Genomic DNA, 23,867 nt, shown 5'->3' with positions numbered 1-23,867 from the left:
CAGCAGGTAGCGGATTTCCTCGTGTTTCTTCGCCGAGAGAAGCTCCTCTCAGTACCCACAGTTAAAGGATATAGAGCCGCCCTGGCTCTCGTCCTAAAACTGAGGACTGGACATCTCGAATTCGTTCGAGATCTCCTTGCTAATGAGGAGCTTCGAAAGGTCTTGCCCACCCAGGGAACTCAGGCCCCCTGCGTGGGATGACTCTACTCGTCCTTAGGAGTTTGACTCGAAGACCCTTCGAGCCACTCCGAGAGTCGTCAGACAGGGATCTGACCCTCAAGACCCTCTTCTTGCTGGCCCTGGCATCGGCGAAGAGAGTAGGGGAACTACATGGTCTTTCTTATGATGTTAAACACACCAGAGGCTGGGGATCTGTGACGCTCGATTTCGTCCCGAACTTCGTAGCCAAGACTCAGAATCCGTCGATCCCTGACGACAGGTTCGAGTCTTTCGCGATCCCCTCCCTTCTGGACTTCACCGATAATGATGCGGATGAGATGCTGCTTTGTCCTGTGAGGGCGCTACGGCGCTATCTGAAGAGAACTCGACACCTCAGGCCTGAGTGTCGACGCCTCTTCGTTAGCACTGGGGTTACCAAGAAAGAAGTTTCCAAGAACAAACGCTTTCTTTCTGGCTACGTGAGGTGATCAGGAGAGCGTACGAGGCTGATGGTAGCGACGACATCCGTACGCTCCGACCGAGAGCCCACGAAGTCAGAGGTATCGGACCCTCCTTAGCGTTCCGTAAGAACTTCTCCGTGGCGCAGGTCCTGAAGGCAGGTGTCTGGGCCAACCAGACCACCTTCACGTCCTTCTACCTTCGGGGATATTGCCCACAAGTCCTTGGATACTTTTTCCTTGGGACCTGTGGTGGATGCTCAACACGTTGTGTAAGCTTACCCAGCCCACCCGAGCAGGCAGAACAGATCGATTCCTGGTATGACTGGGAGAATGAATGCGCGAATGAGAGAGTGACTCGGTCGTTACCATGCTGGAAGGGAGTCAGATGCAGGTAAGCTATTCAACCGAGCTCCATCCTATCTCTTTAACTAGAGATAGGAGTGTATATCCACCACTTTCTCCAACAAGGGGGAGAAAGTGGATGCCTACATGAGACAAACCCATTACTTTATATTTGCTCATGTACAGGAAAAAGTTCTTACAATGCTGGTACGAAGAGATACGCTTGCTTCTTCTTAGTACTCGGCCCAGAGGTCTGACCATTGATCCTGCGGTGCACACCCCGATCAATCGGACAGAGGCTTGGATCCCTCCCTTGCTCTTACGACCAGGGAGGCATTCCAGGGATGGACGAACACCAGTCTGTTCATCAAAAGACTCAGATTCCTCCCACCAAGAAGTGAGTCTTCCTATTGTTAAAGGACCGATGGTTTGTATTACGTATCGGAACAAATGACAATTTGTCGAAAATTGCATTTTTCCTAACTATACAAACCTGAGGTCCTTTACATATAGTCCCTCCTCATGCCACCCCTCACTCTGCGTATTTTGCATGGGCCAAAAGCAAAAGTGATTTGTTTACCTCCCAGTCGCGCGGCGCGCGACGATCGGACAAGCAGTTAACTACCGTTCTCCCCTTGTTCGAAGCTTACGACCGTTCCAGCTGCCGCTAGCTACTTCCTATTGTTAAAGGACCTCAGGTTTGTATAGTTAGGAAAAATGCAATTTTCGACAAATTGTCATTTTTGCATTGCCTTTGTTGTATGCTCTTGTGCAGACACTTTTGAACACTATGACCTACATTTGGTAACAATAATGCAGAACCTGTCAAAAGTTGTCTTCCCCAGAGGCTATGCATCAGGTAAATCCATTGAAATGACATTGCTGTTGTTTCTTAGGAGGCTCAACAGTGTGCTAAGTCAGGAATTCATATAGGTAGTTTGTAAGTTGATAGATGAAGGCTAGCCTACATTAGACCATAGGCTTTCTGGTGAGACTAACTTTTTATCAATTGCCTTTAAATGTTAGTAAGTGGCATTTTCCATTCAATTTACAACTTTTGGGGAAAGTAAAGTTTTCTTCAAAAGATGATGTGGCTGGCATCATTATAACCAACTTCATCTTGCATTTTGGTAGCCAGGCATTGATCCTGAATTAGTGAAATGTGAAAACCAGTGATGATACGTGTTCCTCATTTTGTCAATAGGAAGATGCAGGTCTGTATACACAGCTGGTTCGTGATATGGTGGCTAATGGCGAATGCCGCCTTATCGTGAATATCAATGATCTGCGGAAGAAGAACCCTCAACGCGCAGCTGGGTAAGTATTATTATAGTTTCTTCAGGTATTATTTATTTCTTTGTACCAAATATTTACATACCTAGATGTAAAATCTTTATTGTGTGTAACATGAAATCTTTTATTTTCATTCTGCAGACTTTTGAACGCTGGCTATGAAGAGCTACCAGCTTTTCATCAAGCTCTGAAGGAGTTTGTTGCTGTAGTAGATACAAATTATGCCAAACAACAAGAAGAACTTTTTGTTGGTTTTGAAGGCAGCTTTGGTAGTAAACATGTATCTCCCAGGACCCTGAATGCCAGGCATTTGGGAAATTTGGTGTGCGTTGAAGGCATTGTGACAAAATGTAAGTAAGAAGTGATGCGAGTAAATAGGATCATTAAACTGTACCTATAATTTAAAGGTGATGCAGATATTTTATATTACTCTAAAGAACCATGACTTGTGTATCGCTTGGTTTAGTTTGTTCCTGAGATGCTGGATCAATACTTTGCCTAGAGAAGTTTTTAGGCTTTGCCTATTTCAAGTGAGGTACAGTTCTCATCTTGTGATTTGCAGGTTCTTTGGTTCGCCCTAAAGTTGTTAGGTCAGTTCATTACTGCCCTGCCACTAAGAAGACTTTGGAGCGCCGTTATGCAGATATGACTTCTTATACCCCATATCCCTCCTCTGCTCTTTATCCAACAAAGGATGATGATGGTAAGAAGTTAATTCGGTATAGTTATGAATGTTGCTTGAATAACTAAAAAATTGATATGTCAGGTTATTTTATTTTTATTTTAAAGATTCTAGTATTTTGCATATACGTATAACATTTCAAAGGGAGTGTTAAGCTGTGTTTTCATATTGCATTATAAAAAAGAATAACATTTCTTTTTTGGAAACCTATGTTGCAAGTTAATAAGTTTGTCATTTTAACTTTACAGGTAACCTTTTGGAAACTGAGTATGGGCTGTGTGTTTACAAGGACCACCAGACTATTACCATACAGGAAATGCCTGAGAAATCTCCTGCTGGTCAGTTGCCTCGATCAGTAGATATTGTTCTTGATAATGACATGGTTGATAAGTGCAAACCGGGAGACAGAATCCAGGTATGAAAAGATGTTTCATTTTTAAAAGGTTAAATTAGATTTTCTCATAGTTAACCAAATTTTGCAATGTCAGAACCTTTCATTTTTAATTTAGTGAGCTTTGTTTTTTATTGCCGTGAAGAATTTTTTTTGTTTATTCCAGGTTGCTGGCCTCTGCTAGTGTTTATACATTTTAATGTAACTAGTAATATGTCTTTCCCAGATTGTCGGCATCTACCGTTGTTTACCCAACAAACAGAATTCGTTCACATCAGGAACATTCAAAACTATTCTGTTAGCGAACAATGTAATTCTTATGAATAAAGAAGTTACACCAAATATTTCATCTGATGATGTACGCAATTGCAAAATCTTTTCAAAGCGAAAGGTTTGTGAGTCATTGTTTCATGTTTAATTTCTTAAGTCACAATGTTTATGCAATTATGTTTTTCATTTGGTAGAAAATGTTGGCTATTTATGAAAACATTTAGTTAATTATATAGATGGCTTTCCCTTCAGTATATGTAGTGTGCAGCAGTAAATTTTAAATAGTTTGAGTCTTGGGTATTCAGTTTGCCTTGGTCTCATTATACTGTAGTCATTATTTTATGCTGGAAACAGTCATAGATGCTAAACTTGAATGTATACTCAATGATGGTTATACCTATCTTTGTAGTTTGTAATAAAGAGCATGTGATTTGTGGAATGCAACACTCCATAGATCAATACCATCAATGTATGTGTAGTGGAGAATGAACTATTTGTTGTTGCATTTAACAGATTTGAACAGAGTAGTTAAGCAAACTGTATGTATGTGCATTACCAGGGTAAATTTGAATTGTGAACTTGTTTAAATGCAGATGTTCATTATGCAGTTCAAATTTAAATGGGGGTAGATATTGGTCGATGACCAAGAATCCACTCTGTATATGCATGAGTTGCCAGATGCCACAGATTCCCTTTTTTACAATCTTTGATTGTTTTTACTGGTTTTCCAGATAGTGCTAGAAGATTATATCCTATTGTTAAGACCTCAGGTTTGTTAGCTATGAAAAATACAAATTGATTATGTAAAAATTGTCATATTTTAAACATTTTTAGAAAGCTTGTGAAATCTTATTAATCTAGGGCAGTTTCAGTGATGTGATCTGTAGGAAATATTTTTATGTATGTTTGCAATGGGAATAAGTCCAGAGTGATGGGAGGAGGTTTAATTCAAGTTGGTTCTTTAGTAGAATAAATTGAAGATTCTTGCCTTATATTCCTCATGCTTTATATATATAAAAAGAGGCGAAGGCAATTTTTATTTTATCATAAATAAAATGAATAAATATTACCTTCAGAATGAGACCAAAAAATCTTAAAGGCTCATTTAGCTGGAAAAAACCCTTGATGGGGTAAGCTTTATGACTTAAATATCTGTTGCTAATTGAAACTTAAATCCTCAGGGTGTTGATGTGTTTGAATTGTTGTCAAAGTCTCTTGCACCCAGTATCCATGGCCATGATTATATCAAAAAGGCACTTCTTTGCATGTTGCTTGGAGGAGTAGAGAAGGTTCTTCCAAACGGAACACGATTGAGAGGGTAAGTTAGTAAAACGTATGTTGTCATCTTATTCTTGTTTACTATTGAATATTTTGTATATGTTATTGGATCAATTAATGTTGACTTGAATATTTTGTCTGTTATTGAATCAATTATTTCTATTTCATGTTTTGAAAAGTGATTCTCACTGTATGGTATGCCTTAATACAGGTGGCCCGTGGTTAACGGCGCACTTGCTTAGCGGCGAATCAGTTTTACGGCTTGTAAAAAATATTCATTTAAAAAATAAGGCATTTTTTCGGTTAGCAGCGCCGCTAGTGCCGTTATGTCTAACAAGTACATACATTGGTAGAAAAACCATTCAGACCATAAAGGTTATGCAAATTATATTTTAAAAATTTATTGATAGTTATTACATAGGTATTAGGGTAAACCATATGCCCCTGATGCTGTTCTAAGCCAAAAACATTGAGTTAAATAAGTGCAAATTTAGCTATGGATGTGTCCATTTACAAATGTTCATGGTTTTATGTTTACAATTTTATGAAAATGTATTAGGGTATTTTTATTTCTGCACATAAATATGATACAAAGACAGCTTTTGAAACAGCCCTCCAGTTATCAAAGAGGACGTTTTTTCATGTTTGTTCTTGTGAGCCACCGCCTTCTGCTCTTCCGAAAATATAGAGTTAAAAAAAGTGCAAATTTAGCGATCATTGTGTCTATAAATGTTCATGCATTTATGTTTAAAATGTGCATGAAAATGTCGTACGTATAGGGTATTTTTATTTCAGTGCATAAATATGATACAAAGGCAGCTTTTGAAACTGCCCTCTACGATATCAGAGGATGTTTTTTCATGTTCGTTCTTGTCCGCTGCTGCCTGCCGCTCTTCCAAAAATATAGAGTTCAAAAAGAGTGCAAATTTAGCGATCGATGTGTCAATTTTATAAATGTTCATGCTTTTATGTTTAAAATGTGTATGAAAATGTATGATGTATAGGGTATTTTTATTTTTTTACATAATTATACAAATTACGGCAGCTTTTGTAAGTGCCCTCACGTTGATCAAATAATATTTTTTCATGTTCATTCTTGTCCTCCGCTGTTCAAAAAAATGCATTACAAAGACTTTACGTGGTTATATTTTATTAATTTGGGAGATAATTATAACTCATTTTGTTAATGAAACTTCAGCTTTTTGTTATGAGTTTTCATGCTTGAACGGTGAGTTGGAATTCACTCATTTAAAAACTTCAATATGTATATATGTTGTTTCTTTGTGTGACTTTGATTTCATAGAAGAAACAGTCCATACAGGAGGTTAGTTTACCCATTAATAATAATTATAGGTTACACCATCATTGGATGGTTGCAAATAGTGGACTTTATGTCAGGGCCTCTAGGGTGAACACATTTTGTTTCACAAAGCAGTCATTGTACTTTCATGAAGTGCCACAGTGTTTTGGTTTATCTTTATTGCTATCTTAATGCTATGTTCCTGTGCCATAATATATTTTGCTTGATGTTCGAAACTTTTTTAATGTATTCTGTCCTTGATTACACTTCTCTAGTTAAATTTGTGCATCCATTTCATATGACAGTGTTAATAATATTTACCTAGATATGCTGGATTATGCTCATGTTGGCATTAAAGAAAAGGTTGCTGGCAGAGCATCCTAAGTTAGGGTCTCTATGTAACATTCTTTAATATAAATTTTTCCCTTTCATGCTAATACTCATCATTATTATTATATAAATTGTCTGCTCCATTTATTGGTAAACCCAGAGGAGGTTAAACATTGAAAAGCCTTTAGTTGCTTCTTCTTTCTCTTTGATTGGATTTTAATTTGTACCCTAACTTTATCTATAGTGACATCAATATCCTCTTGATTGGAGATCCATCTGTAGCCAAATCCCAGCTACTTCGTTATGTTTTGAACACTGCTCCTCGTGCTATTACCACCACTGGTAGGGGATCTTCAGGTGTAGGTTTGACAGCTGCTGTTACAACTGATTTAGAAACTGGAGAGAGAAGGTAATTAAATTCTTCATTTAAACTAGGTTTATGGATGATTGTTTACAAATTGAATTGTGCCATTAATTATGAAAATATACCAAGAAAAGGATATAGCATGCATATAATGTTGGCTAATGTTCAACACATTACTTTCCGAAACAGATTAATGCAGGAATGTAAGCACAAATTGTTGATGTTGCATGTTCTTAAAAATTATTAGAGAGCTTGAGAATATTGTGTCCAAGCTTAAAATGTGCAGTAAAATCAAAGGTTAAAAGTAGTTTGATTCCTTATGGGAAATAAGACAATATATACAAATTTTTAACATGGATGTTGCTGGAAACAAATTAGCCAGGAATGATTTGGCTTAGGCTAATTTAAGGACTTGCCAAAATTTGCCATTTGTAGCTTAGTTGTATTCTAATGGGCAGTAGATGTTCATCATGTAGTTACATAAGTTTCTCTTGAAATTTTCAGATTGCTTTCTTAAACTCTTTTAATATATAATACATGCTCACTATTTGTTAGTGATTATATTAATTTAGTTTAGACTGTATTGCACATTTTATTTTACAAAAGTTCATAGTAATTACATTAATTTTTCCCTTTTAAGTATTTTAATGTTAATGACCAATTCTTGAATCATTAATTAAAATATGAAGGTGTTTTGGACGATTTGGTAAATATTTTGACACCATGAATTATTTTCATTTTACACTTGTGCCTAGACTATACTTTTTGTGTAATTTATGATAGTAATTACAAAATTGAGTAACACTGCTATAAACTATAACTAATCACTGGTGAATTCTATTATCGTACGGTCACTCCTATGCTTTTGTTCACTTGAAAGTTTGTTGATGGACGAGTGGATTTTCCGCTCGTCTACCAATCCGGTGGTCCGAAGTTTGATTCTTGGCTCGGCCAACGCAGAATCAGAGGAATTAATTTCTCGATATAATGTGGTTCGGATCCCACAATAAGCTGTAGGTCCTGTTGCTAGGTAACCAAATGGTTTCTAGCTGGGTAAAAATATCTAATCCTTCGGGCCAGCCCTAGGAGAGCTATTAATCAGCTCAGTGGTCTGGTTAAACTAAGATATACTTTTGTTCACTTGAAAGGTAGATATGATGAGGGACTTACTGCTGTTGGGAAGTGAGGGTTAATGACAAATGTGTGATCTCCATAGCAGGGTAGTTCCATCCATTCACTGAAAGCATTACTTAAGGTTCTTTGGAGTGTCCCTTCATCCCCTAACTGCAACCTCTTTCATTCCTTTTACTGTACTTCCTTCCACATTCTCTTTCTTCCATATTACTTTCCACCCTCTCTTAACAGTTGATTTGCAGTGCAACTGTGGGTTTTCCTTCTGTAACACCTTTAAAATCTTTTTAATGTCAATTTCTATTTCAGTGTTTGCTAACCTCATAGGTTCTAGGGCCAAGCCTTTGGCCTAAATTTTGTATTCTGTTCTAAATGTGTGCAACGGATTGCATTCGGTTATACAATATTTTAATGCTACAGTAGAGTATGTTTTCATCCAAAAGGGATAGTAATGAGTTTGAATATATACTATGTATATTATTTTTTGTTTCAGGCTGGAGGCTGGTGCTATGGTTCTTGCTGATAGGGGAATTGTTTGTATTGATGAGTTTGATAAAATGAGTGACATGGACCGTACAGCTATCCATGAAGTTATGGAACAAGGTCGTGTCACCATATCTAAGGCTGGAATTCATGCAAGGCTCAATGCCAGGTGCTCAGTTTTAGCAGCTGCTAACCCAGTATATGGCCGATATGATCAGTACAAGACACCAATGGAAAACATTGGCCTTCAGGATTCACTTCTCTCACGTTTTGATTGTCTCTTCATTATGCTGGATATTGCTGACCCAGAATCAGACCGCATGATTTCAGACCACGTAGTGAGAATGCATCGATACAGGTGAGAGATACAGGTGTAGAATTTGTGCTAGTGAGGGCAAAAACTAGATGAGATATGTTGACATGTAGATGTAATAAGCCCTTGTCCATAGAATTCGGGGTTAGAGATGCCTCCCCTTGATGGACATTTGGTGAGTCCTGCCCTCCCAGTAAGTAGCAAAATATGTTGACCCTGCAGTATAAATAACAAGGATTGACACTTTCCCACTGTTATCCCTACATTAACGAGTCGGTTGCCTGATGCGCCTGCTCCACTGCCTTCTATCAAAGGTATCATCCTCTACCAAACCTCTTCTCTGCATATCTTCCTTCACTATCTCTCCATCTAGTTCTCTGTCTCCCTCTTGATCTTCTTCCTTTGATAGGTTCTTCCCAAGCCCCCTTCACTCTGTCATCATCCATCCTTAATTCATCCCCATACCATCTCAATCGTGACTCTCTTATCACCTCTGTTATCTTTACTAAGCCTGCTCTTCTTATTTCATCATTTTCCAATCTCTCAAGCAGTGATAATCCTGTAATCCACCTCAGCATTCTCTTCTCCGTTCTCTCAAGATTTACTTCCTCTTTTCTTCTTAGAGCCCGTTTCCAATCCATACATTAACAGTAGTCTTATCACTGTGCTGTTAGATCTTGACTTTTACCTTGATTGGTATTTTCTTATCACACTACCAGCTGCATCTCTCCACTTCCCCCCCCATCTCCCATCCTCCCTCTTGGCTTAAAGTAGATGGATTAATGCATAGCTTGCACAATATGTTGGGAAAAACTTACTTAGACATAGCTTAAGTGTACAGCAGTTCCTTTTAAAGTAATTATTAATGTATCCTAACTAGTATTTGGAATCCTTGATTTAAAATGCTTTGGTTTGTGAACCTGAGAATGATAGAAATTACTTCAAAATTTATCTTTTACTTTTTAAAATATTAATTTACTTATTCTGTTTCTGAGATATATCTGCATAATGAATTTTTAATAAAAATATTTACAGTAATCTACTGTACAGTTGTGCCTACTTGACTGTACAAGTTACATAATACATACAAAATTAATACTTAAAGAAAACCATAACCTTTTTTTCTTTTTTTAAGTGTTACAAAACTGCACTTACTGTGCCCCTCTGTCTGCTATTCTTTAGTCACATTTTATTATGGGATATTAATGTTAACTTTATCAAAACTTGAGTTAAATAATGACATAACACAAGGGGGAGGGACGGAGTAAACACAGGATATTCATGTGATTGCTCACAGGAGTGTAATTCAAATGTAATTGAAAGAGAAACTTGAAATATTTACTTATAAAGTTAATGATTTATACAGTGCTACTAGTAATGACAGTACATACACAGTTTGCTTTTACTAATAAAAGTTAATGATTTATACAGTGCTACTAGTAATGACAGTACATACACAGTTTGCTTTTACTACATTAGTGAAAGTCATTGAATTTGTATGTGTATGTTCACAGTTCATGTGTTGATTACTTATTTAGACTGTTTCAATCAGTGATATGTGATAGCTTGAGCTCAAGTGGCTTATGGCTGATGGACTTTGGATGGTGTAAGGATTTTGTAAACTTCTGCTTGCCATACCAAATAAATTATTGAACTCTGAACTCTTCATATGCTATACACACTCAGATTTGAATGAGATGTTCATTGTATTTTCAATGTGAAAATACCATAATGCAAGTAAATACTATAGCTGTGTATAAAATCAGGAGACAAATGCAAATGTTCACTTGCAGTGCACTTTTTAATGCTTGCATGTCTTGATGAATTCATTGCAGCTTGCAAGATCCTCCTCAAGCATTGTTGTTATTGGTAGATCTATGAAGTCTAAAACATTTTTCCTTACCTTTCAACTACTGTAACCTTAAAAAAATACTAGTATATATATTGTATTCCATCTGCTAATGTAAAGTGTGTTTCATAGTGTTACATTCATCATTTCAGAAAAAATCAATTATCAAAATACTGTAAGTATGTAAAATGTGTCTGGCTGTAGCACTCATAGAGGGCAGAGTAATGTTTAAAAATTTTATGATTTTGTTGTCATTATTGTAATGTGATATATAATTTTGCTATTAACCCTTTACTGCCGACTGGACATATTTTACGTCTACATTTTTGTCTCTCGTGTGCCGACTGGACGTATTTTACGTCGACTTACAAAAGTTTTTTTTTAAATTCGCGGAAAAATACTTATAGGCCTACCAGCCTAAAACTTTTGAATCACGCGCCTTGGGGGATGCTGGGAGTTCACGGATCAAGGTGGTGTTTTGTTTACAATCGTTACACAGGCGCGCAAGCGCGAATTTCTTTCTTGCCGCACTAAAAAGTATCTGTGACACATCTCAGAAATTATTTCGTCACTTTGACATAATTTTTGTACCATTGTAAATTAGCCGTTACATGAAGTATTATATATGAAAATGTGCGCATTTTTATGTAGAATACAACAATAAAATACTCATGATTGTAGCTTTTATCAGTTTTGAGATATTTTCATATAAATAACGATAATTGCCAAAATTTCAACCTTCGGTCAACTTTGACTCTACCGAAATGGTCGAAAAACGCAATTGTAAGCTAAAACTCTTATATTTTAGTAATATTCAATCGTTTACCTCAATTTTGCAACTAATTGGAAGTCTCAAGCACAATACTTCGATTTATGGTGAATTTATGAAAAAACTTTTTCCTTACGTCCGCGCGGTAACACTTCTGAAAAAAATCATACATGCGATTGTGGTAATGTTTGCACCATTTTAAAATTAGCCGTTATATAAAGTTTTATATATGGAAATGTGTGCAATTTCATGCACAATACAACTAAAAACAACCCATGGTTGTAGCTTTTATCAGTTTTGAGATATTTTCATATAAATAACGATAATTGCCAAAATTTCAACCTTCGGTCAACTTTGACTACCGAAATGGGCGAAAAACGCTTATATTCTAGTAATATTCAAGCATTTGCCTTCATTTTGCAACAAATTGGAAGTCTCTAGCACTATATTTCGATTTATGGTGAATTTATGAAAAAAATAAAATTTTCTTTACGTCCGCACGGTAACTCTTCCGAAAAAATCATATGTGCGATTGTGGTGATGTTTGCACCATTTCATGTAGAATAAAACTAAAAATATTTGAAGGTTGTAGCTTTTCTTATTTCTGAAATAATTGCATATAAAAAATATATAAAAAAATTCGACATTTGGTCAACTTTAACTCGTCAGATATGGTCAAAAACTGCAATTGTAAGCTAATACTCTTACAGTATAGTAATGTTCAATCATTTGTCTTTATTTTGAAAGAAATTGGAAGTCTCTAGGACATTATTTAGATACATGGTGAATTTTTGAAAAAAATATTTGTTTACGTCCGCGCGTTACGAATTCATGCATTATTTTGTAATAATATTTTCTCTGTTGATTTTATCGTTTTACAATGTGTTATATACCAAAATGATCGCAATTTAGTGTACATTACAACGAAAAAAATGTAACTTGTTACCTTTAACCGTTTTGCGCACAGCGCGATTTGAATACAATTATATATGAAATTTTGTTTTTGCGCTATCATATATCGCATTATTTATATATGATAATGATAATTTTTTTCATTTATGATGGTTGCATACTAAACTTCAGCCAATGACAAAAAAAAGAGCCAAAATTGAACTCTTAATCTTGAAAACTAAGCGCACTGTGATTTTTTGAAAAAAAATATATTTTCCGCTTCCGCGCACTCTGAAACACCTCCGGCACATGGGAAACAATTTTTATTTTACCGCTTCGGCGTTTAAGGGTTAATAAAGTAATATTGAAATCCTTCAACTTTCGAAGTTGAATATTTATATGCAACAGATTGATATTCACTATTTTAGTAAATGATAATGATATAAAATTGATCAAAATCCACATTAAGGCAGCCATTAACATTGAGTTATAATTGTGCTGTTATGCCTGCACACTTGGACTATGCAGGCATAACTGAACTCACTCACATCCAGTTATATCTGCACAATCTGCCTTTGCAGGTAAAACTGAACGTTAGTGGGTTCAGTTATGCCTCCACAGTCGAACTGTACAGTTATAACTGAACATCAGTGGTGGCCTTTACATTTATAAAAACCATCATACCATACCTAGTTGGGTCTGAACCAGTTGCTTAAATTAAAAGAGTATGTGTAATACAAGACACAGCTCTTAAATTAACTATGTTAAATATAGTAATTAGTGTAGTATGTAGCTGGATGCTTGTAAGAAATATTTACTTTATAGAATTAAAATTTTTTTAGTTTTAGGGTTTTCTTTTTATTAAGTGTGGAAGTTTGATAGTGGCTTTTTTTTTTTTTTTTAGTGTTCAATAGTGGCTTCTTATTTCTTTAGTGAACCCTATGAAGAAGTTTTTATTGCTTATCTTGATCACAAGCAAGTTCATACTCTTCATCTGAAGGAATTGTGTTATGTAATTGAATGAGATTTTATGCAAGAGGCAGCGGCAATTGAAAATTTTTATTTGCTGTAACATTGAGTATATTTTTATTCATTAATAGGGCTCCTCATGAACAAGATGGTGAAGCTCTACCTATGGGTGTTGGTATTGATGTGCTATCCACCCAGAATCTTGAGCAAGATGATGATGACCTAGCAGAAACCCCAATATATGAAAAGTATGATGCCCTGCTCCATGGGAATCTCCGTTCTAAGAAGTAAGAATAATTTTATTGAATCTTGTTTAAAACAATTTTTTATTAATGAAAAACCATCAGCCTTCTAACAATCAAACTGTCAAATTCATTTGCAACCGTTACAAAACATTATCAGGATACCGCCAACAATAAGTTAATACGTAATGGCATCAACTTTATGTTCCAAATCTTGAATATGTTATGCTTTTATTTTATTTTTCTCAAAAAATTAATTGTAATTTCTATCTCTCAGTGACAAGATTGTTAGTATGAAATTTATGAAGAAGTATATCCATATTGCTAAGAGTATCAAGCCGACATTGACCAGAGAAGCTTGTGAGGCCATAGCAGAAGAATATTCTCGTCTCCGGTCTCAAGATACAGAACACACTGACATGGCAAGGGTATGTGTTTTTTTTTTTTTTTTTTTTTTATCAGAAAAAGTAAAAATTTCGGTTTCAACATCAGTAAAAAAAAAAAAATTCAACAAAACATATTGTCATGAACTGGTATTAAGCAGTGAATATTGTGTTTTGATGATTTCATTCCAGACTCAACCAGTTACTGCTCGTGCCTTAGAGACCTTGATCCGTTTGGCCACAGCTCATGCCAAGGCCAGACTTTCCCGACAGGTTACTGTGGAGGATGCTGAATCAGCCATTGAGATGGTTTCATATGCTTACTTCAAAAAGGTAATGTTAGCGCAAAAGTAAAGTACAAAGTTAAATTTTTTTGGTAATATTAGGTTCAGAAAAACTAAATATGCTCAACCTGTTGTTCCTTGAGAAAGAACTTACAAGTCAACGGTCAAGCAAATCATCCTGATACAATAGCTAAGTAAGTAACTTTTTCCTGCCCATTACAAGTCAACAGTCAATGAAATCATCCTGATACAGTAGTTAAGTAAGTCGCTTTTTCCTACCCATAAACTTTAATAGTTAAAAAGACTCGGTCATTAATCAGAATCATAGAATCAGGTTGTGATATTTATGCTTTTTTTATTGACTTCACCAATGCTTCTGACAAAGTAACAGTACCATGCATCAGGTTCCACAAGTCATATCTTGTATCCTGCAAGAAACTTTTGCTTCTGTTCTCTTTACTATAATTATTAGCAGTATTGATCAGGACAAGCAAAGGCAATTTATTTTGTTACTTGCTAAATATTTGTCTCAGGCTTATCACGCACAAAGACTGTAGAGTTAGAAGTGAATTGGATGGAACGTTCTATCCCTGGGCACAAATGAACAAAGCACACTTTTAATGGAAATTTCCATGAATCCAAGATTTGGTAAGAAATTAAGACATTTTTGTCATCTTGACCCTTATAGGAGTGCCATTACAGTAAATTACCCAAAAAGAATTTTGGTAAGCAGTCTCCATGGATGCTGAGAAATTTTACCAAGATATAGCATGCTCTCATTATGGATGTTATTGTTTAGACCAGGGGTTCTCAAACTTTTTAACTCCTCAACCCCCTTATGAAGTTTCAAATTTTCTATCGACACCCTGACTAGCATTTAGTATTTCAAAATTTAAAAAAAATGTCAGAATCAATTAAAAGTAGTATTAGTTTAGTACTTGACATTCAGTATGATAAAAAAAAAATAACAACTAGTAAGAAAATATGTTTGGAACTTTAGATGTACGAGTTATGCAACTTAATTCTCTGACACGTTCATTATTCATTGACCCCCAGACTATTCATAGACCCCTTGGATGATCCTATTGACCCCTGGGGATCGATATCGACCACTTTGAGAACTTCTGGTTTAGACCATTCATAGACAATTACTGTTATGGTACCTGTACCCAACACAACTATGGCTCAACAGTTAGGCTGTTGGACATACTATGCAATTTATAAAAAAGGTTGGTAACTTGCACAACCTTTCCTGCAGTATTAGATTGATGAAATCTCCAAATCTGCCAACACCAGTGATACCAGAATCCTTTGTCCTTGTTTCCACTAAAATCCTAGAAATAGTGTCAGGTGTTGTGTTAATCTATCTAAAATCAGCCACTGTCGTTTGAACAATATTTGCATTCACTGTATCTCAGCTATATAATGGACCAACCCATACACATGGTCAAGTACAAGTTGAAAAAGTTCCTGTATATCTATTGGGAGAGCCAAATCAGTGCCACACATCATTTTCTTTTGTTCAAAATACAGGGTGCATTCATTTACAAAATCAGATCAAATACCATTGCTTTTATTAATGGGACCAAAAATCAGGTAATTTCTCTCAACTATATTCACTGATAGGTTGTAGCTTATGAAATTTTTAAAAATAAGATACAACGCTTGCCATTTCAATGCCAGTAATGAATGTGAGGCTGACAACATTTATCACAATTTACTTTTTCCTTGTATATATTCTCAATGTTTTGTATAATGTTAATTTTTATTAGGTCATCATGAATTTTTTTTAGTAAATTTATTGATTTATGAAGTATTTGCTCAGGTTATGGAAAAAAAGAAAAGACGTAAGGATGATGATGAAAGTGCCACAGAGACAGAGGGTGAAGAAGAAGTAAATGAGGAGGGTAACAAGAAGAGAAAGCGTACAGAACAAGATGGAAGCCAGAAGTCAAAGAAACCGAAAAAGAAGCCTGGTGATGAAGGTTAGTAAAGTGTGTGTATTTGCATATCATGACTGAATGACTGTTAACACAGTAAAGAAATCCCTCAACTTTTTCGACTACATATGCATTCAGAACTTGTGGGACTTATCCTTATTACCAGTGCAAAATATATAATAACACTCAATAGTGGACCATTTATTGTATGAATGTCGATATTATAATCAACAAATGTAATTTCTTGGAAAATCAAAGAAATTTACCCAAGATTGCATTTTGAACATAAGTATAAAATTTTCAAGGAGCTTTAATGTAATAAATAAAACCTTAAACTTTTGTGTCAGTAAAAGAAATGCTTCAAAGCTGCTTGTAAGAGCTAATTATTTAATTTTTTCCTTAGGTTATGATCCATATGACATTGAGAGTGCTGATGAAGGAGGCCCAACATCACCAACACCAGCATCTGTTAGGAGCACTGTAGTCCGGCAGTCTAGATCATCAGATGATGCTACCTCAACTCCCATCCTTAAGGAAATAGCTGAAGACAGACTTTCGGCGTTCCGCACTTCGTTGAGCAGATTATTTGCATTGGTAATTATTACAAATCTGACATTTCATACACTAAGAATCATGTGACATTTTCTCTCTCTCTCTCTCTCTCTCTCTCTCTCTCTCTCTCTCTCTCTCTCTCTCTCTCTCTCTCTCTCTCTCTCTCTCTCTCTCTCTCTCTCTCTCTCTCAGGCTGTCTTGATAAATTTTAATGAATGGTGAGGTAACAAATTTGAAAGTAATTTGTATTTTTCCTAGGTACTATACAAACCAGAGCCTTTTATATTAGCGTATCCTTCACCATGAGCATGAATCTGCAATTGAAAACATGGTAGCATGATAGTTAATTGATGGAGATGGGGGTGAGTTGGGAGGATCCCTTTCTTGTCAACCAACACTTTTTTTTTCCTTCAGCCTATGGGACTAAGTGGGCCAGTTGATGTGGGATTAAAGTATATAAAAGGGTTTGATTTGTATACATATAAAAAATACAAATTACTTATCAAATTTATTTATTTCTATGGAAATAGGCATTCCCTGGTTATTGGGGGACTCTGGTAATGGCAATCCAGTTTTATGGCTCTTGTCTAGCATAAAAATTGGCAATTTATGGTGTCATAATGAGCCAAGTTTCAGTTATCAGCACCATAAGGTGCTGATAATAAAGTTTTGGTGCCATAACATACCTAACAGTGGCACCATTAACCAGTTAATGGCAGTTTTTGCTTATCAGTACCCTGTGGGAACGGGACCCCTGCCGATAACCAGGGACTGCCTGTGCAAACTATTACCTTTTATGTAGGAGACATACTTCTTAGGAAGGAAGCCAGTTTCCACAATTGATTGGAATTGAGAACAGTCACAGAATTGCCATGCTCCTTTTACTTTGCAATCAGGGGATGTCATGATCCATGCAGTACAAGAAGGTATGTATTTATGTAAGGATGAGGGCAAATTATAGGAGAATGAGCCATGAGTCTGTAAGAGACTTACCAAGTGAGGGAATCTGGACCAAACTCTACCAGGTCCCCCATCACCACTTAATAAAAGTGGACATGGCCACACCAGCTAGTCACAAGGACTAGGACAAGATGTCCCTAGTGTACTCAGCTGTATGTTGTCCACCTACAGCTTGTACTTTGGGCTAGATGCTGCTTAAAGAGGAGAATTGATATAAGGGAACTTTATCACTCCTGTAGACTCATACTAGGTTCCTAATACTTGGATGAGATACTGTTCTTGTCCGAAACAGAATGTGGTTACCAACACAACTTATTGGGCATGAATCACAGATCCTAAGGTTGTGTCTTAGGACTTGTGGGTGACATCCTTCAGGTAGAAGAAGGTAAAGGTAGTCTGACAAAGTTGGACACCCTGCCCTCATTGCCTCAGAAACTTAAATGTTCTTATGAAAAGTGTTGGACAAACCCATGCCTGACTTGTAAGTTCTCAAGCAGGAAGGAGGTAAAGCAGCAGCATCTAGATCACAACCAACGAATTTTCAAAGGAAGGAATTGAGAAATTGTAGAACCTCTTGTCTGAAAGACAGATCTTGAGCTTTTGCACATTATTTAAAAAGTACTTAACAGCATGTACTGAGCAAAGCAACATCTCATTGACATCACCATTAATGAAGTCTCAGGGAAGGAACTGAGAAACTAGAACCTCTTGTCTAAAACAGACAGATCCTCAGTTGTTGCCAAAGCTAAATGAAATAAGAGGTTTCTGCCTTCAGCTTGAGACAGGGTTGAAGGTACTCCCTTTAGAAATAGGGACACGTGCCTCACAGGGGTATTTAAGTCCCTGAGGAGAGCAGATTATTCAAAACTTCTCATAAGCATAGACAACACCAGAGTAGATTGGTGGAGCCCCTTCAGCTTGAAAACCTGTGATAGGCTGAGCAATAGCCCTTCACTGCAGACTGAAAGGAGATTGTCTCAGCTAAAGTAAATGGGAAGTTTTGATCTACTGATGAACAGACACCCTTACTTCATAAGCTTTCAAGCAGGGAAGTTGCCCTCTTCCTTAGAGGAGATACAAACCCATCTGATTACTTTGCAAAGTCAGAAAGAAGGGAAGTTTGTAGACATCCTTCATGTACTTACTTGTGTTAATGAAAAGCCTTCTGCACTCAGGTCTCTGGGAGTGGGTTCTTTTCAGATAGTACTCAACAATGTGTACTGGGCAAAGCAGCATCTCATTCATATCACCAATAAAGTCCCAGAGAGAAGGAATTGAGAAAATAGAATCTCGTCAGAAATAGACAGATCCTAAATTTTTGCCATAGACTTGGGAACGAATGAAAGAGAGCAAGAGATCTCACTATTCAGAGTGCTAAGTTATAATATGTCAGGCCATGTAACTCCCTCCTTTTTGCCAAGACCAAAGGTAATTTGTGACAGGCTTGAAAGGCACTGGTAAGGCTCCATAGAAACAGGGAAAATAGCATTTGAGAGTACTTGAGTTCCTGAGGAAAGACTTGAAACTTTTCACTAGCAAGGCAAATCTACTTTAGTGGACTGGTAATGCCCATTACTAAAGAGACTGAAAAGAGCTTGTCTCAGCCAAGGTTGAACAAGGAAGCCTGCAATTTACTGAATAGATGTAAAAAGAGTACCTCTTCTTGAGAGATACCCTGTTTATAATAGTAATTACAAATAGTCTATGTTGTTTTTTATTAAGCTGGCCTTATGCCTACTTCCATTGGATACTTATACTGATGAACAGCAAAAGGACTGACATCATCTTTGCAACCCTGCAAGAAAAATCTCTGGAGATGCTGGATAACCCCCAAGTGTGAAAGTGCAAGGGACAAACCATCTGATGGTACCTGTGAATGTGTGGTTGACACAGGTGGGAGGGCCATGGAGTAGTTCTTTCAGTGCCTAGACAGCAGATTGGGATACCATTCAGCTTGCAAATGAGGAGCCACTAGTCTTCTAAAGACCTGAGGTGATAAACATGTTTATGACTGTTTAGAAGTCTGATCAGAGGGAATGATTATATGTTCAGGTTGTTACAAGAGTGGTGAAAAAGATCTTCCATAGCTGCCTATGGATCCAGAACTGGAGAACAGAAAACTGAACATGAGACCCCCATTACTTTATTAATGTCTTCGTAATTTTAGGATGAAGAGAGCACTCCTTTCCCACAACCTAACTCTGATAACTGAGCTAATCGGCAGTAACATTGTGCCTGCCCAGAATCTACCTTGCAGTCAACTTAACAGCTTGGGCCCACATTTGCATATTCGGTGCTAACTGAGAGGGTCCAAAGACACTGCCCCTTTCCACATTTGTTAATGTAGGCCACCACATGATTGTGTTGTTGCCCATCAACACCAGTATGTTTCTGTGCATATGAGGTAAATCCTGTGGCCACACACCTGAAACAAACCCTCTCAGGTGCATCCCACCCTCTCCTCAATATGTCTGGCCACAAAGATTTCTGAGACGGTTGTCTGTCCACCAGGTGAAGTCCTTGACTGCTAAAGCTGGGCTGGTTGTTCCTGTTGGCACAGGAGCTGAGCCACTTATATCCCTGAGCTTGCTCACTTAAGAGTTATTGTTAGGCTGTCTTTGCTGCTGAATCTGAGCTTTCACCAATCTGAAGCATAACAGCATGAACTGGTAGATGGTTCCACTGCAGGGAAAGTGTAGGTATTTAAAGCTCTGATGAATGGTTACTTCAAAGTACATATTTTTCAGATTATCAAAAGCATGAAGTCCTCTGATGGATTCCAGCATGGTTAATGCAATCTTTACCTTGAGTGTAGTCTGTAACACAAACTTGTTCAGAGAAGAGAGGTTGAATTGATTTGTTTATTTAATCGAATATAGAATTTAGGCCAAAGGCAAGCATCGGGACCTACAAGGTCATTCAGTGCTGAAACAGAAATTGACAGTAAAAGGTTTTAAAGGTGTAATAGGAGGAAAACCTTGCTGTTGCACTATAAATCAATTGTTAGGAGAAGGTGGAACATAACATGGAAGAAAGAGAATATGAAAGGGATTGCAGCTAGGGGCCAAAAGGCATGCTGTAAAGAACCTTAAGTAATGTTGACCACCAATCCCCAGTGAATCTGAGGCTAGCCCTTGAATGGAAGCCTGTAATCTTCCAAAGGACCACTACAACCCAAGGCTCTTTTCTGTTTCTGCCCATTGCCGAGACAGGCAACCCCCTACTTGCAGCAGAGAGGAAGGACTCCATTTTCATGTCCCCTCCCTTCTTGGCCTTTGCTGCCCCAGTGCTTGGTGTTACACCTAAACTTTATAAAACCAACCAAGGAAGGAGGACAAAGGGGCAGGGAAGACTCCCTATTCTTTCCTTAGAGGAAGAAGTCTGACCTACCTGTTTGGGTTTCTGAAGAGTTGGCTGCTTTGTAAACCCAGACATGAGGGTTTTTAAACCTGCAGACTTGAAGGCAGTTTAGGTGATCAGGGAATCTTGGAATTCCAAGGTTCTGTATTCATCTGGTTTTGAATTTTAGCCTAGCCTAATCCCCTTTTATTTACACAAATTAATAATCTACCCACCTGTACGCTTTCTCCAACTCCAGTATACTCCAGAAATCACCTTAGAACAACAGCACAAGACTTACAACCCAAAAACTCCTAACAGCAGAGAGCTCTCCCCTACCAACCACACAACACCAGCACGTGCTTTCTACTGCACCGTGTTATTGTTTACATCACGCCGACGCCATCTTGTCTATGACGTCACAACACAACTTAAATACATCAACAGACACCTTCTAGAATCAACCATATGCTGTCCATATATAGGACACCCACCATATTTCAACAATGCATAAAATACCAATAACAATTATACAATATATAATCACTGGTTACTCCATACTATTAAGAAGAGTAACAATGAAGGCCAATATTGAACTATTTGCTAGTGAGGCTACTCATGCAACACTTGCCTACAGAAAAGAGGCAACTATGTCCTGTATTTCTTCTTCATAGGACCAAATTCCTACTGATGGCATTCAGGTGAGCTAGGAAGATAATGACCCTAGCCCCTGACACCAGCAGCCTCCTAAATAATTACTCGCCACAAGACAGTCTGAAGAGATGCCATGGAGTGTCTCCAAGGCTTTAGCCTCTGCAATGGAGAATGCCAATGTCTCTCCAGCAGGAGTGTCAGCCTATGGCACATAGCAGTAATAGCACCTCATATATATGAAAGTGGCAGGAAAGGCATTTGTTCTGTATGTTAGAGGTAGGACTCCCTGACTGCAGATTAAAGCATTTGCCGCCTCCAAGACATTACAAGCTCACTGGACCATGCCAAGCTGACTATGGGCTGCACATCTGGAGCATTTCCAAAGGTCAGTTCAGCAGACCAGATAGCAAATACAGAACTGAGGTTGCCTTCTCAAGTTATTTTGAGTATGGAGGAATGTGATCATCCAGTCCTTTCAGATCCCTTGGGACTTAGTTGTATAATCTGACAGGAGTCACAGCAGATCTCTTGCAACTGCCCTATACACCATCATCCAACTAAGGTTGAACAGAGCAACCAAGTTGCTTGGACTCTGGTGTACACCTGACAGCTCATGGTAGGATGAGGCAGGAGCAAACCTCGAATCTAAGAAAGTTGATGCCATAGCGCCATCTTCGCTTATGATCTTACACCTTCCTACCCTTGAAGAAGGTGGTGCACAGGAAGCTGATCCCTGGTTATCAGCATCACCATTAAGTGGGGATCAGTACCGAAAATAAATCCAGTTATCATTGTTGGTAGACAATTACCATAAAACTGGATCATGATACCAAGGACTGCCTGTACAGGAGTTACTAGTTATAGGCAACATAAACCTCCCACAATATTGCATGATTTTTTTCCATGTTTTAATAAAACAAATAAAACGGGAACAACAAAAGGAAAAGCAGAATTACAATTGACGAGCAATTAGCATTTGCTCATTAAGTTCTCAACCAAGTAGGAACAATTTGAGTGCAGCACATTCGTAACAACCTTTCAGCCAAAAGAAAAGTTAGCTTGTAAAGGATATTCCCTCTTATCCATTTGTCTTACTTGTCAGAGTTTTCAATGACTGATTCCAGATTGGTTTGTATTTTCATAGACAAAATTTAGATTTCATATCTAATAATAACTGTATACTAATCTACAATACAGTTATAGCAAACTTGAAGTACCTGTATTTAGTTGATAGATTTAGTAGGTTTTTTCACCTGTATTTTTGTATTTCAGGATGCAACTGAAACGCTTCCCATGGGTCGTGTCCGTGAGTACATGAAAGGCAAGACAGAAGGTTCGTTCAATGAAGATGAAATTGAAGCTGCTATACAGCGTATGACAGATGCTAACCAAGTTATGTTGACGGATGAAATGCTTTTCCGTATTACTTAAGATCTGATTTCTGTATATGATGGAACTTTGTATATTTTTGCTTCTGTCTTACACATTTTTTCTAAACTAATGTTTTTCCGCTAACTCAAAGTAGATTCTGTTAGATATTGTACATGAAAGCTATGGTCTGTTAGGGTACTGTAAAAGTAGTTCAGTTAGCAGAAAGATAATGTATTAAAACTTGTATGCTATATGTTCCTTATTCTTTTAAAGCATTTTTTATTTTAAATAAATTTGTAATAACTTTACTTCTTTCAGACAATTTATCTTGGTGATTAATATGTAGTTTCTTTAAAGTTTGGATTTATATGATATTCCTTTTTCAATATATTATTTCTTCAGTAAATAATTAAGGGAGCCAGCCGGAACGCCTATACGTATATGGAGGTATAGGGCGAAAAATGCAGTCATGAAAAAATTCATGGAGCTTCATATGGCAATTGAGAATACGTATATGAAATATTTCGTCAAAATTCCTCTTACTTTCGTAGTTACAGGGTAATTAGTTTACGTAACTCAATAAGCCTAAAACATTGATCCGTACAAGAAAATGCAATATTTCCTCTATTATCGTAAATTTTGATAATTATTGTCAAAGAAATTGGGAGAAATGGCATCTTGTAGACATTCCCGAGTCGAGAAGGAGACTTCAGGCCAAGTCCAGTCCTGATAATGATTTAGTGCGATCACAGACTTTAGAGTAGTCTACACGTTCCATTTCACCTCTCACATACGCCTGCTTTTACGTATGTTTCGGCAAGAATTTCATCATGCCAATGAGGAAAAGACAAGGAAAACATCTCGTTA

At 37.2% G+C, this 23,867-nt stretch overlaps 1 protein-coding gene and 1 long non-coding RNA gene across 2 annotated transcripts in view; one reads left to right on the top strand and one right to left on the bottom strand.

Annotated features, from left to right (window-relative positions):
* LOC135198759 (DNA replication licensing factor MCM3-like) overlaps window positions 1–23,308 on the top strand; it is a 31,303-nt gene extending 7,995 nt beyond the window's left edge. Inside the window, exons 2-15 of the mRNA XM_064226673.1 lie at window positions 2,167–2,279; window positions 2,397–2,605; window positions 2,818–2,958; window positions 3,186–3,352; window positions 3,555–3,719; window positions 4,780–4,916; window positions 6,751–6,915; window positions 8,495–8,842; window positions 13,407–13,562; window positions 13,795–13,945; window positions 14,093–14,233; window positions 16,010–16,169; window positions 16,528–16,718; window positions 22,902–23,308. Coding sequence (XP_064082743.1) covers window positions 2,167–2,279; window positions 2,397–2,605; window positions 2,818–2,958; window positions 3,186–3,352; window positions 3,555–3,719; window positions 4,780–4,916; window positions 6,751–6,915; window positions 8,495–8,842; window positions 13,407–13,562; window positions 13,795–13,945; window positions 14,093–14,233; window positions 16,010–16,169; window positions 16,528–16,718; window positions 22,902–23,060 — 2,403 coding nt within the window. The 3' untranslated portion in view covers window positions 23,061–23,308. The remainder of the gene's footprint in view (window positions 1–2,166; window positions 2,280–2,396; window positions 2,606–2,817; window positions 2,959–3,185; window positions 3,353–3,554; window positions 3,720–4,779; window positions 4,917–6,750; window positions 6,916–8,494; window positions 8,843–13,406; window positions 13,563–13,794; window positions 13,946–14,092; window positions 14,234–16,009; window positions 16,170–16,527; window positions 16,719–22,901) is intronic.
* On the bottom strand, window positions 5,262–22,978 carry LOC135198775 (uncharacterized). Its single transcript, XR_010310883.1, has 3 exons — window positions 22,847–22,978; window positions 15,427–15,518; window positions 5,262–6,902 (listed from the first exon to the last, which is right to left on the bottom strand). It is a non-coding gene; the product is annotated as an uncharacterized LOC135198775 (long non-coding RNA).
* Window positions 23,309–23,867: the final 559 nt, after the last annotated feature.

Source organism: Macrobrachium nipponense, chromosome 23 (assembly GCF_015104395.2).
Source record: "Macrobrachium nipponense isolate FS-2020 chromosome 23, ASM1510439v2, whole genome shotgun sequence".
Classification (NCBI taxonomy): Eukaryota; Metazoa; Arthropoda; class Malacostraca; order Decapoda; family Palaemonidae; genus Macrobrachium; species Macrobrachium nipponense.
This window is presented reverse-complemented; position numbering and strand designations above follow the sequence as displayed.